Consider the following 13,397-nt stretch of genomic DNA (forward strand, 5'->3'; position numbering starts at 1 on the left):
ATTGTCAGCTCAAGCCGGACTTCTATCCGGTGGGTTGCTGTCTCTGTTTTATAGGTAGTGGCGGGTGGCTTGTTGTAAGGCTTCAGACCCTGGGGGCGTTTTCAATGGATCTGTTTGAGGAGAAGGCAGAAAAACTGAGGCACAAACTCCATGAGATGGAGTCGACGCGATAGAGGAGGGGAGCGACTGATTTATCGAAGAAACCAGGCCTGTAGTTATTCGCCAAGTATACCAAGGCTTGGACGAATTCTCACAGGGCGACAGCGACAGTGAAGAGGATTGACAAGTTAATGCGCAGTCCAATGACAAGATAAGAGGTGGAGAGGTTCGAGGGACAAGGCGACAAAGGCTTTTCTCTCCAGATCGATTGCCGCAGCAAGGTTTCAACCCGCGTTTACAAACCGAGCACCGAGGTACGGAAGGAATCATAAAGCTTTCTCCCTATGATTTGCATGTTCTTTTCCTTTCCTTGATTCTCAACGCGTCGAGACCGCACTAGGGCGGGCGACATTGAATCTTATCTTGAAAGACACGAGCGAACGGCTCCGCCTCTCCACGTTTTTGTGAAGCTACGAGTGCCAAGGCGTTTGCACATCAGACGTTTTTTTCCATAGCACTTAATTATTGGAAATGACGGTGGGAACGGCGTTCATGATGCTGTTCTTGATAATAATACATGATGGAAGCTGTAAATTCCTGCTGATTGAGACCACTATCCTATGCCAATTGTCCACAAGCCTTTGTCAAGTCTGCTCACATGTGTCAAGAATCAAGACGTGGAGGCTAGCACAGCGAACGGACCCTCGAGCTTCCCCAGCCAAGGGCTCGGGACCAGCGTGCCATGGCCATGTTTGTCGCTTGACGTTCCTGCGAACACCGAACATGCAGAGAATGTGATTTTGCCCTTGTTCTGATCAGTCTTGAACCATTATGAGATCGGCTATGTGAACGTGCACTTCACACCAGCGGAGAAGCAAGCCTGAATCTCCGAGATCATCGAGTCGATCATCCTTTCTGACCTGCGAGCCTTTTGCTGCCCTTGACCCTTTGTCTTTCCCGGCTTTTGACCTCTTCCCAATTGTCAGGAATCCACTCACGCAGTTTGGGGTTTACCTCGTCCGATTCAGTGATGCAGAACGCGAACCGACCTTGACACTCAGCATCCATTTCTGGCTCGTCGCAGATGTACGGCTCGCCATCTTCGAAGGCAACAAACCTTTTCAAGGCTCGGACGACCTCGTTTAATTTCTTGCTTTCGAGTTTGGCGAGCGGCGTGAGGATTGTGGTCTTGATGACATACCAGGCGTGTTCTTCGGCATTCTCGATAAGTACTTTGGCGCGACGAGTATTGAACTCATCTCCTTTGCCAAAGAATAGCAGAGCAATGTTTGTAAGTGTTTCTCGGGTTTCGAGACTGTCAGCATTGGCATCTGAGAGGGCTGGTAGGTATTCGGACATGAAGCGACGGAACATCGGACGTTTCTCCATTCGACTGCGCATTTCAGAGTTGTCCCTTCTCTTCTCAACCAACTTGCGATTGAAGAGCCTGGAGCTCACAGCCCAGTCAAAGAGTTGGCGTTCGGACTCAAAGCCTCGATGGTATCTGTGCTTATCAAGACCCAGGAACTGCATGACCAGTTCTGGATCCTTGCTCAAGAAGACCTGGCTCGCGGACCAATTCTGCGCTTCCTGTTCTTTGATACGTACAAACAAGCCGTCGTTCTTGGATGTGAAGCCATAACTGTAGTTGAAAGACCCAAGTATAGAGCCAAGGTCGCCGTAGCCATGCAGGAAGATGGTCCAGGCGAGGTCGCCAGGAAGACAAACCTGGATGTCGATTTGAGCAAAAGTCTGGGGAGCTTGTCTCGCATTGTCAAGAGGAATAGCAAATGAGTAGGTGGGGTGGTTGATCTTGGTACGAACTGCTCCGAGATCGAGAGCCACCTGTTGAACGGGCAAAAGCATCGACGATGGCAGTTCGATGACGAGGTCGACATCACCAAAGTCGGATTTTTCAGGAGCTTCGGGCATGGCAGTAGCGCCGACGTAGCGTGTCGACAAGATCTTGAGAGTGGTCTGTTTGACTTGTTCATAGACGTGTTGTTTCATACGAGGGACAGGCAAGTCCGGAAAAGCTCGACCACCCATGATTGTTGGAACGAGATACGGAAGCGAGGGAGAGACAGGAGCGCAGTGATTGATATCAAGTCATGAAAGATGTGTGCGTTGAGGTCAAATAATGAAAGGATGATGAGTTGGTAGGATTGAATGTCAGTCCGTGGTGTTGAAGCGAGGTGACGAGATATGAGCAGCGACCCAGTTGATGAATCGAGCTAGAAGGTGCCGGAATGACGAGATGACGAAACGAACTCTCACTTGTGTGGCTACTCGAAAGGCTTACACATGTCTAGAGAATAAGACTACACGACGTGGTGTGATTATCGCCAGGAGATGTACTTGTAGAGGTGAAGCGGCAGATGGCAGCGGAAACAGAACTGAGCCGCTTGTGACAGGACGAGCAAGCAGTGAGAGAGAGGCTTTGCGGCCTGCCCCGCGCCACGAGCAAACTGCAGGTGCATTTGACTCTTTGAGTACGTCAGGGCTTGGCGCGTGCTTTGATCTTGCTACTCGTTCTTCCGGCCTGCCGAACAATAACTCGACCACCGACCGCAGGCGAGAGAGATTGTGCTGGCATATTCATAGGCGCAGACTGAGCCGCATCTTAGAACTACAGAGCACCGACTATCCGACAGCTCTTCCCATCCGTATTCCGCTGGTTGCCGTCCATCTGCACGCGTGAGAAGTCCAGCAGCAGCAGCAGCAGCAGCAGCGACACTACCTGGACGTCCACAAGCACGCACATTCCTACTTTGGCTGCATCGCACCTTCCCATCTCGCAGCTGCTCTGACACACGATGGATGTAAGTTTTCCATCTGGTCCCTTATGCAATCCAAAATCAACATCAACAGTCCTCTTCATTGTCGCCCGTTCTACTCCATCCCACCCCCGTGGCACAGCTTGCAACTGTTATATGACAGAAGCTTGCCTTGCTAATCACACACAACAATGTCGTCACCGCCTCTACGAAAGGATGCAGTCTTCAGCCACAAAGCACTAACACTACGACCGCAGCTCGGCCATGACATGCTGGTCGACTCAGACTACGACGAGAAGCAGCAAGATGTCGCCATAATATCTCCCGAAGACGACTCAATGGAAGAGGTCGCTGTCCAAGAGCCCCGCGCCGACGACTATGCCGCCATGCGTGAACGCTTCCTGCCCGAAGACCCCGACCTCGAAATCGAGTCCGAGATAACCTACACATGGGACATCAAAGACTGGCGCACGCTGCCACGCAGACACCACAGTCCAACTTTCCACACTGGAGACCACCCCTGGAAGGTCCTCTTCTTTCCCGCTGGTAACAACGCCAATGAGTCTGTCAGTTTCTATCTGGAGCAGGGCTATGGAGACGAGGACAAGCCTCCGGCAGACTGGTATGCCTGCGCTCGCTTCATGCTGGTCCTGTGGAACCCGAACGACCCATCCATCTATCTACACCACGAGGCTCAGCACCGCTTCAACCAAGAGGAGGGCGATTGGGGCTTCACACGCTTCGCAGACAAGAACAGAGTGTTTGCTACACGTTTCGACGACAAGGACCGCCCTCTCGTGGAGAACGACTCTGCAAAACTCACGGCATATGTGCGAGTGCTGAAGGACCCAACCGGTGTTCTTTGGCACAACTTTGTTAAGTGAGTCAAATCCCAATTCTCCGCGCCTTGTTGCCGTTGTCTACCATCATCTTTCTCCTCCAACGTGCTTCTCGTTCGTCACAGCTTGGAGCTGTGGCAGAGATCGTCAGATGCATTCTCGTTCTCGCACCTCTCCGGCAACTTGCTTGTTGTTGCAACATCTCAACGATCTCTATCAGTGGCTACAAGGCCTGCTGCCTTCCTCCTTGTTCAATCGGCACGATCTTTCATACTCATATCAACAAGTCTTTCGCGTCGTTATATGGCTAACATTCTGCTACAGCTACGATTCTAAAAAAGAGACAGGCATGGTTGGTCTACGCAACCAGGGCGCCACTTGCTACCTGAACTCCCTGCTCCAATCCCTTTTCTTCACCAATGCTTTCCGCAAGGTATGTGCGTCTTGACCGGTGTTCATACATTCCCGCTGACAGGGATCGTCCAGGCTGTATACCAAATACCCACCGAGAATGAAACAGACGCCCGGAACAGCAGTGCATGGGCCTTGCAGCGTCTCTTCTACAAGTTGCAAACAGACCCTGTCGCCGTTTCCACCATGGAGCTCACCCAGTCGTTCGGATGGGAGTCTCGTCAAGTCTTCGAGCAACAAGACGTCCAAGAACTCTCTCGCATCCTGATGGACAAGTTGGAAGAAAAGATGAAGGGCACCGAGGCTGCAAACGTCCTGGCCGAGATGTTTGTTGGCAAGATGAAGACATACCTCCGTTGCATCAACGTCGACTACGAGAGCTCTCGTGTCGAAGACTTCTGGGATCTACAACTCAACGTCAGCGGCTGCAAGACCCTCGACGACAGCTTCCGCGATTATGTACAGGTCGAGACTCTCGAAGGCGATAACAAGTACGCCGCCGAAGGATACGGCCTGCAAGACGCAAAGAAGGGTGTCATCTTCGAGAGCTTCCCCCAAGTCCTGCATCTTCAACTCAAGCGCTTCGAATACGATTTCGTCAGGGATGCAATGGTCAAGGTTAACGATCGATACGAATTCCCTGAGGTCTGGGATGCTTCACCTTACCTTTCAGAGACAGCCGACCGTTCCGAGCCGTACATCTACCGTCTTCATGGCGTGCTCGTCCACAGCGGTGACATGAACGCCGGCCATTACTATGCTTTCCTCAAGCCGACAAAGGACAGCCCATTCTTCAAGTTCGATGACGATCGCGTCACTCGTGCTACTCCCAGAGAAGCCATGGACGAGAACTTTGGTGGTGACTACGCACCGACCGGCCCTAACGGCGCTACAAAGATGCAGAATCCCTTCACTCGTCAATGGTCGACCAAGCGTTCCATGAGCGCTTACATGCTTGTTTACATCCGCGAGAGCCGCATCGATCAAATCCTTGGAGATAGCGACAGCATTCAGCCCCCAACTCACCTACCCAGCCGTCTTGCCGAAGAGCGTGCTGCACTTGAACGCAAAAGAAAGGAGCGCGAAGAGGCTCATCTGTACATGAACGTCCAAATTGCCACGGAAAGTAACTTCCGCTCATACCAGGGCTTCGATCTGGTGGATTGGAAGTCGACTGACCAGGACGAGGCCGTTGCTCCCAAGGTACTGAGATGTAAGAAGGCAATGACCTTGTCAGAATTCAACGAGCAGGTTGCACAAGATATCGGAACTGATGCTGACCTGATCCGTCCGTGGGTCATGGTCAACCGCCAGAACGGCACAGTCAGACCTGATCATCCTTTGAACTACGCGACAATGACACTCGAGGAAGCGAACGCCAAATTCTCGACCAGAGCAGCATCATTCCGTCTTTTCATCGAACAGACCACCCGTGGCGAGGACGGCAAGCCGGTATGGGATGCTGACGTTACGCCAGCCTCTGCTCCCACTCAGGAGTCAAAGCCTATCATTGTTTTCCTCAAGCAGTTTGACCTTGAATCGCAGACGCTCAAGGGTATCGGCCACGCATATATGCTCCAAAGCCAAAAAGTCCAGGACCTTGCAGAACCGATCCTGAAGCTCATGGGCTGGGAAGCAGGCACCTCGCTCAAGTTGTTCGAGGAAATCAAGCAGAATTTCATCGATGTCATGAAGCCCAAGCAAACTCTCGGACAATCCGAGATCCAGGATGGCGACATTATCTGCTTCCAGAAGATGCTTCCTGTGGAAGATGTGCAAGCATTCCAACAAAAGTATCCCTCTGCCTACACTGACGCAGTTTCCTTCTACGACTATCTGCTAAATCGTATTCGTGTATTCTTCCTACCCCGTCCTGGAGCACCGCAAAGCATTCCTCTTGAACAAGGAGCAGACGAGTTTGAAATGTATCTCTCAAGGAAGGACAGCTACGATACGTTGGCGACCAAGACAGCACAGCACTTATCGACGATTTCAAAGGCAGAGGTCGACCTTACTCATCTGCGCTTCACCACCGTCAATTCCCAAAGCGGCAAGCCTAGAGGGCCTGTGAAACGCACACCTACAACGACAGTACACACCATTCTGGCCGGCGTTGGTAACGGTGGATATGGCGGCGGTTATGGCTACACCAACCAGTCACCCGACACATTGTACTACGAAGTTTTGGAAATGAGCTTGACAGACTTGGAACAACGCAAGACTGTCAAGGTGACTTGGCTGCCCGAGGGCGTGACCAAAGAAGAAACCTTTGACTGCCTTGTGCCCAAGGTTGGTACCTTTGAGGACGTTCTCCCAGTATTCCAGAGGAAGGCCAAACTACCGGATGAGCTGATTGAGCAGATCCGCTTCTACGAGGCTCACTCTGGCAAAGTGTATAAGAACCTCAGCCTGGACACACCCGTATCGACGTTGAATGAATTCATGCAAGTTTATGCAGAGCGCTTACCAGAGGAGGAACGAGAGGCCGAGAAGGAGGGCACACCACCCCTCATTGGATGCTTCCACTACGACAAAGAGCCGGCGAAGCCGCACGGTGTCCCCTTCATCTTCCTAATGAAGCAAGTAAGTGATAGCACAGGAACGACAAGGAGAGAAAGGCAGCACTAATGCGTATGAACAGGGTGAAATCTTCAAGGACACCAAGGAGCGATTGTCGAAGCGTACGGGCATCAAAGGCAAGCAATTCGAGAAGATCAAGTTTGCAATGATTCCTCATGGAAATTACTCGCGGCCAAAGCCTCTTGAAGATGGTAAGTTTGGTGCTTAGACTTTGGACACGAATGTAGCTGACAAAGCTTGCAGACGATATTCTTTCAGAACACTTCAGCGAGGGCGACCAGCTCGGCTTGGACCACGTCAACAAGCAGCGCAACGCATGGCTAAAGTACGAGAGCCTGAACATCCGATAGACGGAATGTGGATGTGGATGGGATGGTGGGAGAAGGATGACGGCAGCAAAGCACATGAACATGATTGTGTAGAGGAACATCAATAGCACGAAATGGGATGTCCAAGGTTATTTGGCGAATGAGGCCGAATTGGAGAGGGCAGACTGCTCTGTTCGGCGACGTGACGAGCAGGGCCATGACTTGGTTCTTTGGTAGAGGATAGCATACAAAGAAGGATACAACAGCAGAGATTGAAGGCACGTTGACGAAGGGGCATGAATGAAGTTGGATGAGAAAGCAAAGACGAAGATGGATTCTGAGCATAAAAATCAAGCTTTTGATTGTGCACGTGGAAACAGGGTCCGGTAATATGCGGAGGGCCCCGGCACGCGATTCAATGACGAATGCACGGGGGAGACGGTCGATATGGATCGTGATAGAGTGGATGAGATCAGGCAGATACAAGACGAGAGAGAACAGATTCGGTGGACTGCAGAAGCTTGCTACACAGGAATATTGTCTTTGTTGAAGTCGGACAAGCAACCCCTGGGATTCAGAGAGTGGGCCACTGGCGGATGGTATTGTTTGAGGAGTTGGCGAAGAATGCTGCAGCTCTTCGCCTTCAACGTTTCGCTTGCTCTGAGCATGTGCAGTCCTGGACAAGAGTAAGACACTTTTCACTATCATCAGCCTCTCCATCAAACAGAAGAACGAGACAGTTTCAGCACGCGCATCCCCAGTCCTGTCAGCGTCATCATCGCCAACACTCGCGCAGCCCCCTCTTGTTCAACCGAGGCGCCATGGTCGGAACCAGCGCAGCCAACATGTCGCTCCCTCAGCGAACCGCATCGACTAGGGCCAGTGTCCTGACCGACGGAATGGAGAAGCCGCTGTTGGACAACCGCACATACCGCGTCGTGCGACTAGCCAACGACCTCGAGGCCCTGCTGATCCACGACCCGGACACGGACAAGGCCAGTGCCGCCATGGACGTCAACATTGGCAGCTTCAGCGATGCCGACGACATGCCCGGCATGGCCCACGCCGTCGAGCATCTGCTGTTCATGGGCACCGAAAAGGTATGCACAAGTGTCGATTTCATGTGGCGAGAATGAGCGACGTCGACTGAGACCTTTGTGCTGCAGTTCCCCGTCGAGAACGAATACAACCAGTACCTGCAACGATACGGTGGCTACTCGAACGCTTTCACCGCTTCGTGCGACACAAACTACTACTTTGAGCTCTCGGCCTCGTCAACCGCCACCGCCACCACCAGCCAGCCCCCGTCGCTCGCCAGCACCGATGCTTTGCCCATTGAGAAGTCGCAAGCCCCGCTCTACGGCGCCCTCGATCGCTTTGCCCAGTTCTTCGTCCACCCGCTGTTCCTCGAAGACACGCTGGACCGCGAGCTGCGTGCCGTCGACTCGGAAAACAAGAAGAACCTGCAGGCCGACAACTGGCGCTTGCACCAGCTGAACAAGAGTCTGTCCAACAAAAAGCACCCCTTCAACAAGTTCTCCACCGGCAACTACAAGGTCCTGCACGATGACCCCATCGCTCGCGGCGTCAAGATCCGCGACGAGTTCATCAACTTCTACCGCGCAAACTACTCGGCCAACCGCATGAAGCTGGCTGTTCTCGGCCGTGAGAAGCTGGATGAGCTGGAGTCATGGGTCACCGAGCTCTTCTCCGATGTGCCCAACCAGAACCTTCCCAAACTGCGCTGGGACGACGTACCCGCCATGACCGAGGCCGAGCTGGGCACCCAGATCTTCGTCAAGCCTGTCATGGACATGCGCCTACTCGACATGCACTTTGTCTATGCCGATGAGGAGAACCTCTGGGAGTCACAGCCTGCCAAATACCTCAGTCATCTCATCGGCCACGAAGGTCCCGGCTCTATTCTTGCATACATCAAAGCAAAGGGCTGGGCTAATGGTCTCGGTGCTGGCCCCATGAACATCTGTCCCGGCACATCGCACTTCTCCATTTCTATTCGCCTCACCGAGGACGGCCTCAAGCACTACCAGGACGTTGTCAAGGCCGTTTTCCAATACTTGGCCATGGTCAAGGAGCAGCCCCCACAAGAGTGGATCGTCGACGAGATGGCCAAGCTCGCAGAGGTCGACTTCCGCTTCCGCCAGAAGATCCCTGCTAGCCGCACTGTCAGCGCTCTGAGCGGTGTCATGCAAAAGTCGTTCCCTCGCGACAAGCTGCTCAGCGCTCAGTCTCTGATCTGGAAGTTCGACTCGGACGCCATCCAGCGCGGTCTTGACTACCTCAGACCCGACAACTTCCGCATCACCCTCGTCTCTCAAGAATATCCCGGCAACTGGGATCAGAAGGAGCAATGGTACGGTACCGAGTACAAGTACGAAAAGATGCCTGAGACCTTCATGAAAGACCTGGAGACTGCCAGCAAAGCTCCCTCATCCCAGCGTCCATCTGAGTTGCACATGCCTGCCAAGAACGAATTTGTGCCATCTCGTCTCGATGTTGAGGTCAAAGAGGTCGAGAAGCCTGCTGTTGCACCAAAGCTTATTCGCAACGATGTGAACGTTCGTACATGGTGGAAGAAGGACGACCAGTTCTGGGCACCCAAGGCAAACATCAAGGTCTTCTTCCGATCACCTCTGGTCAGCTTGTCTGCCCTTACCGCCGTCACCACTCAATTGTACAAGGATTTGGTCGAAGATTCTTTGACCGAATACTCGTACGATGCAGAGCTCGCCGGCCTCGAGTATGATCTCCAAAATCATGCTCAAGGCTTCGACGTCACAATCAGCGGTTACAACGACAAGATGGCCGTTCTTCTCGAGAAGGTCTTGGTGGGCATGCGTGATTTGGAGGTCAAGGACGATCGCTTCGACATTGTCAAAGATCGCACTCTCCGCGGGTGGCGCAACTTTGGCTACCAACAGCCATACCAGCAGATCAGCACCTATAGCAGATGGTTGGTGGCTGAGAAGGGCTTCATCGTTGACCAGCTGCTAGAGGAGCTCGATCAAGTCACTGCCGACGACGTCCGCAAGTTCTTCCCTCAAGTTCTGAACCAGATGCACATCGAGGTTCTTGCCCATGGTAACATCTACCGTGAAGATGCACTCAAGATGACTGATCTGGTTGAGTCTATCTTGAAGCCCAAGACTCTTCCTGCTGGCCAGTGGCCTCTTCGTCGCTCCATCGTTCCTCCCCATGGCAGCAACTTTGTCTACGAGCGTACGCTCAAGGATCCCCAGAACGTAAACCACTGTATTGACTATCAGCTGTTCACGGGTCTCCTGACTGATCGCGCCAATCGTGCCAAGCTTCTGCTGTTTGCACAAATGTCAGATGAGGGCTGTTTCGATACCCTGCGCTCAAAGGAGCAGCTCGGCTACGTTGTCCAGTCCATGCCTCTGATGCTTACTGCCATCTCTGGTTGGCGTGTGCTGATTCAGTCCGAGAGATCACCCGAATATCTCGAGAAGCGCATCGACGTCTTCCTGAACACCTTTGGTGACAACCTCAAGAACAAGATGAAGGATGAGGAGTTTGAGTCGCACAAGACAGCCCTGATCAACAAGCGCTTGGAGAAGATGAAGAACCTGAACCAGGAGAGTGGTCGTTTCTGGCACCATGTCACGAGCGAAGCCTTTGACTTTGAGCTAGGTAAATCTCATTATTTATACCCTACTGACTACTCTTACTGACCGTATCAACAGTCTACCGTGACGTCGAGCACATCGAGCCCATCACCAAGCAAGACATGATTGACTTTTTCAATACACACATCGATCCAGCCTCCAAGACTCGTGCAAAGATCTCTACCCATCTGCTTGCGCAAGCAAAGTCAGAAGATGGCAACAGCACCAAGTCTTCGACGGAGCAGAGCGGAGAGCCTCAAGCTGTCAAGGACGAGACGGCCAGCGCCACGAGCTCGGAACTCAGAGTTGAGGAACAGAAGAAGGAAGTCGGCACTGCCATCAGAATCGAAGACGTCAGAAGTTTCAAGGCTAGCATGCCTCTTTCGGAAGCCATGAGATCTGTCAAGGACCTGGCCGAGTTTGAGGATCTAGGTGCCAAACTCTAGATGATATTCTCCTCTTTGACATTCTGCATTAGTGGGCTTAAGTTTTTTTCGGATATGAATTGCGAGTTTAATGACATGGTTGCATGAATGGTGGGACAGCTGGGTCGTGTCTTGTTTTTTTCATAGTTTATGAGTCTCTGCTCTTTTTCGGATCCACAGAAGAATAGAGGATCTTCTTCTAAGCCTCCTTCTGGAGCTACTGAATGCGAGTGCTTGCGAGTGATTGCGATGTGATGCGCTTGCCGCTTGTAGATTTTGATTGAGGAAGCAGCCCCTTCACTTCTTGCTCAGCAGCCTCTCGGCTTGAGCACCTTTTGTAGCTTCTTTGTTCCGCCCTCTTCGCCGACGCAAACAACTTTCAACACTTTACGGCATCTGGGTATCGTCGCTTCAACCGTCAAACCCTCGCAGCATCGATTTCACTGTGCGTCGAAGGAACTCACCAATCCAGCAAAGCCACCTCGTCTTCTTCACTCGACCGTCGTCGTCTCAAGCCTCTGCGTCGACAATCCCGAGAACCATCATTGCCATCCACTGTCACGCATCGTCCAAAAGCACAAAAGCACACCCGCACCTGTGCTGCCGTGTACCTGCAGTCGCTGCTGTTGACTCTTGCGCCTCCTCGTCAGAACATGCTCACTCCAACACCGGTGCCATCCTCCACTACTCCTTCTTGTGAAGTTGTTTACTCAGAACAAATGGTACCATCTGCAGATCAGCCGTCTAGCGGTGCTGTCAGCGACTCTTCAATAGCCGAGCCGTCTCATGGTCTCGTTCTTCCGAACGAGCTTCTTACCATGATTGCTGGCGAGTGCGACCCAGCCGATCTGAAGAACATGCGCTTGGCCTCGCGACTCATGCACCAAATCTCGACTCGGCCTTTCGCGCGCAAAAGCTTCTCTCGTCGTCGCTTTCTCTTCACCTATCAGAGCATGAAAGCGTTGGTTGATATCACGGCTCATCCGACCTTTGGAACCCATCTTAGGTGCATCTCCTTTGGCACCTATCGCATGATCGAAGACCCTGAACGACACGATTTTCCTGGTCAATCTGAAGATTGGTTAGCTCGTTACCGTTCAGTCGAAGCGATACATCGACGTTTCCGCCAGCGCGATCAGCACATCGAAATGCTTGTGCTAGCTCTCAAGAATCTTATCACATGCCAAAACAATACGGTGATCCTAGGAATTCATGATGACTTCCACCGCGACGAGTACAGACGTCGAGGTTATGCCTTCCAGGCTTCGTACCAAGATCTCGATGCCCTCGAAGTACACTCGACCGCAGCGCTCGATGCGGTGTTGACGGCCAGGCGGCAGAGTGGATTTCCACTCACGGCACTAAAGTTGTGTCTCTCTGAAGCGTCTGAGAGCCTATCAGAACTGGCGCTGGAACCAAACACTGTGCTCGATTCGGTCCTACCCTCTCAAATCTCGGTATCTACAACAGCACTGGACTTCCATGTCAACGTCTGGCAAGAAGAAGGATCTCATGCAAAGGTGAAGATTTTATCAAAGTTCACTCGTCTCGAGTTGTCGAGACTCAGCATAGACGCCCAGGAGTTGTCCAGAAGCTCTCTCAAAGCGCTCGACGAAGATTCTTACGGAAGAATTTGGGAGACCATCATCTCATGTCCGTTACAATCTATCTCTCTGGAAAGATCAGATGCAGATTCCCATCACTTTGTCCATTTCCTCCAGAATCACAAGGACCGACTGAAAACGCTCAAGCTTCGTCAGGTGCGTATTATTGCGTTCGAGCCGCCCCAAGACGTGATATTTGCATTTCTTCGTTTCTTGAGGGACAGTCTAAGACTAGTCCATCTGTCCATTAATAACCTCTCTGTAGTAGAGAAATACGTTAATGGACCGATGATGTATCTACCAGCCTTAGAGCAGGAATTGGTATTCGAAGGACGCGAAGAGGTCAACGAGGGACTAGAAGGTTTGATCGAAGAGATCAAGCAAGACTACCGGGATGACGGATCGGACGACTTGTTTAGCTTGTCCGATGGCGAGCATGAGGATGATTGAGCTGGGTGGAGGTTTGTAAGTGCAAAAATGCGCGAGAGTGGAAGCAAATGCAGAAGGTGAATAGGCGAAGAGGGCGTGAGACACCATTTGCTCAACTATGGCTGGAAGATAATTCAAAGAGACAGGGGGAGAGACGCAGTCAGTTCACAGAGAAGCCATGGGAGTATGCAAAGAATCAGCATTGTCTTGACGATACATATTGTCAACATTTCATACTTCCCGATCTGATCAACGCCGCAAAGTGGTAACGACGAATA

General features: G+C 52.0%; 4 protein-coding genes across 4 annotated transcripts; 3 read left to right on the forward strand and 1 right to left on the reverse strand.

Moving 5' to 3' along the window:
- Window positions 1-1,005: 1,005 nt before the first annotated feature.
- On the reverse strand, window positions 1,006-2,148 carry M436DRAFT_49270 (uncharacterized protein; the record flags this gene model as incomplete). Its single annotated transcript, XM_013570711.1, has 1 exon — window positions 1,006-2,148. One exon carries the CDS (start codon window positions 2,146-2,148, stop codon window positions 1,006-1,008), a length of 1,143 nt encoding a protein of 380 aa, XP_013426165.1.
- A 767-nt stretch (window positions 2,149-2,915) lies between these two features.
- M436DRAFT_73974 (cysteine proteinase) lies at window positions 2,916-7,056 on the forward strand (the record flags this gene model as incomplete). Its single annotated transcript, XM_013571010.1, has 6 exons — window positions 2,916-2,921; window positions 3,134-3,756; window positions 4,040-4,148; window positions 4,202-6,709; window positions 6,768-6,897; window positions 6,950-7,056. The coding sequence occupies 6 exons, from the start codon at window positions 2,916-2,918 to the stop codon at window positions 7,054-7,056; spliced, it is 3,483 nt and encodes a 1,160-aa protein (XP_013426464.1).
- An 803-nt stretch (window positions 7,057-7,859) lies between these two features.
- M436DRAFT_49607 (a-pheromone processing metallopeptidase Ste23) lies at window positions 7,860-11,107 on the forward strand (the record flags this gene model as incomplete). Its single annotated transcript, XM_013570772.1, has 3 exons — window positions 7,860-8,114; window positions 8,181-10,686; window positions 10,740-11,107. 3 exons carry the CDS (start codon window positions 7,860-7,862, stop codon window positions 11,105-11,107), a joined length of 3,129 nt encoding a protein of 1,042 aa, XP_013426226.1.
- Window positions 11,108-11,739: 632 nt separating this feature from the next.
- Window positions 11,740-13,140, forward strand: M436DRAFT_65032 (uncharacterized protein; the record flags this gene model as incomplete). Its single annotated transcript, XM_013570898.1, has 1 exon — window positions 11,740-13,140. One exon carries the CDS (start codon window positions 11,740-11,742, stop codon window positions 13,138-13,140), a length of 1,401 nt encoding a protein of 466 aa, XP_013426352.1.
- Between the last annotated feature and the right edge of the window lie 257 nt (window positions 13,141-13,397).

This window comes from Aureobasidium namibiae (assembly GCF_000721765.1).
Source record: "Aureobasidium namibiae CBS 147.97 unplaced genomic scaffold scaffold_11, whole genome shotgun sequence".
Taxonomy (NCBI): Eukaryota; Fungi; Ascomycota; class Dothideomycetes; order Dothideales; family Saccotheciaceae; genus Aureobasidium; species Aureobasidium namibiae.